At 53.8% G+C, this 1,758-nt stretch overlaps 1 protein-coding gene across 1 annotated transcript in view; it reads left to right on the top strand.

Moving 5' to 3' along the window:
* Positions 1-1,758, top strand: part of LOC125487748 (platelet endothelial aggregation receptor 1-like) — a 14,027-nt gene that overhangs the window by 7,003 nt on the left and 5,266 nt on the right. The window contains exons 2-3 of the mRNA XM_048619944.1: positions 716-879; positions 1,489-1,591. Of these exons, the coding sequence (XP_048475901.1) occupies positions 716-879; positions 1,489-1,591 (267 nt within the window). The remainder of the gene's footprint in view (positions 1-715; positions 880-1,488; positions 1,592-1,758) is intronic.

Consider the following 1,758-nt stretch of genomic DNA (forward strand, 5'->3'; position numbering starts at 1 on the left):
CAACACTCTGTACAACTCCAACATTATCTCCTTGCACTTATACTCTACGCCACGACTGATGAAAGCAAGTGTCCCATATGCCTTCTTAACTATCCTCTGCCGACTTCGGAGAGAGGTGGAAATTTCTCCCGAACCAGGAGGTAGCTGGTGGGGAGCTGTGGGATTTCAGGGGAGCACGGTGGCTCAGTGGTTAACACCGCTGCCTCAGGTCGCCAAGGACCTGGGTTCGATTCCACCCTCGGAAGACCGTCTGTGTGAAGTTTGCACGCTCTCGTCAAGTCTGCGTGGGTTTTCTCCTTCAATTCCAAAGATTAGGAACACAAACGGAAGTTGCTGGAAAAGCTCAGCAGGTCGGGCAGCATCTGTGAAAGGGAAAAACTCAGAGAGTTCACATTTCAGGTCCAGTGTCCCTTCGATAATAAATGCTGGGCCTGACCATCCCATGAATGAATAAAGGAAAAACTTCCTCATCCCTTGCGGCAGCTCCATACCGAGCCCTCTGTGTAGCGCAGAATTCCGCAGTCTTTCTCCATTTAAGGAATAGGCTGCTTTCCTTCCTTGATGGATTCGGCAGGCCCACATTCCCACCCCGCAGACCCAGCCTACCCTCACCCAGGACATACTTATCCCTCGGGTACAGGGGTGGGGGGATTGTGCCTCTCTTTTACTCAAGCAATCCTGACCCCGTTCTCTCCGTTCTCCTCTTTCCCCGCAGGGTGGACAGGCTCGGACTGTAGCGTTCCTTGTCCAGATGGAAAGTGGGGGCCTGACTGCAATGGCACGTGCCAGTGTGCCAATGGAGCGCCGTGTAATCGCTTTAATGGCTCTTGTACCTGCCTCCCAGGCTGGCATGGTCCGAGGTGTGACCAACATTGCCCGGTAAACCAAACTTACCTCGTCATGTTCTATAGGCCTGCAAACAGAGAGCAGAGACATGGTTATAGAGAGGGGACAGGCTGGGGGACAGTGGGATATAGAGAGGGGACAGGCTGGGAGACAGTGGGATATAGAGAGGGGACAGGCTGGGGAACAGTGGGATATAGAGAGGGGACAGACTGGGGAACAGTGGGACATAGAGAGAGGGGACAGACTGGGAAACAGTGGGATATAGAGAGGGGACAGACTGGGGAACAGTGGGATATAGAGAGAGGGGACAGACTGGGGAACAGTGGGATATAGAGAGGGGACAATGGGGGAACAGTGGGATATAGAGAGGGGACAGGCTGGGGAACAGTGGGATATAGAGAGGGGACAGGCTGGGGGACAGTGGAATATAGAGAGAGGGGACAGACTGGGGGACAGTGGGATATAGAGAGAGGGGACAGACTGGGGGAAGAGTGGGATATATAGAGGGGAGAAAGGGAACAGTGGGAGATAAGGAGTGGATATACGAGGAAGGTAATTGGATAGCAATATTGAAGGGCACGCTCTCCTTTCCTTTGCTGCCCTCAGTGATTGGATTGTGTTAATATGCCTCTCTCTCCCCAGGATCATCGATATGGGCAGCACTGCACCAAATACTGTGACTGTGAAAGGGCACTGTGGTGCCACCCTGTGACTGGGACGTGTCACTGTGCCCCAGGTTGGGCAGGTATGGGGCTACCGGGGAGGGGACAAACTCTGGGCACGGGCTGGAGTCACGCTGGGTAGGTTTGGGATATAAAGTAGGGTCAGACTGTGGAAACAATGGGATATAGAGAGGGGGCAGACTGGGGGACAGTGGGATATAGGGAGGGAACAGACTGGGGAACAGTGGGA

The sequence above is a fragment of the Rhincodon typus genome, chromosome 44 (assembly GCF_021869965.1).
Source record: "Rhincodon typus isolate 14 chromosome 44, sRhiTyp1.1, whole genome shotgun sequence".
NCBI lineage: Eukaryota > Metazoa > Chordata > Chondrichthyes > Orectolobiformes > Rhincodontidae > Rhincodon > Rhincodon typus.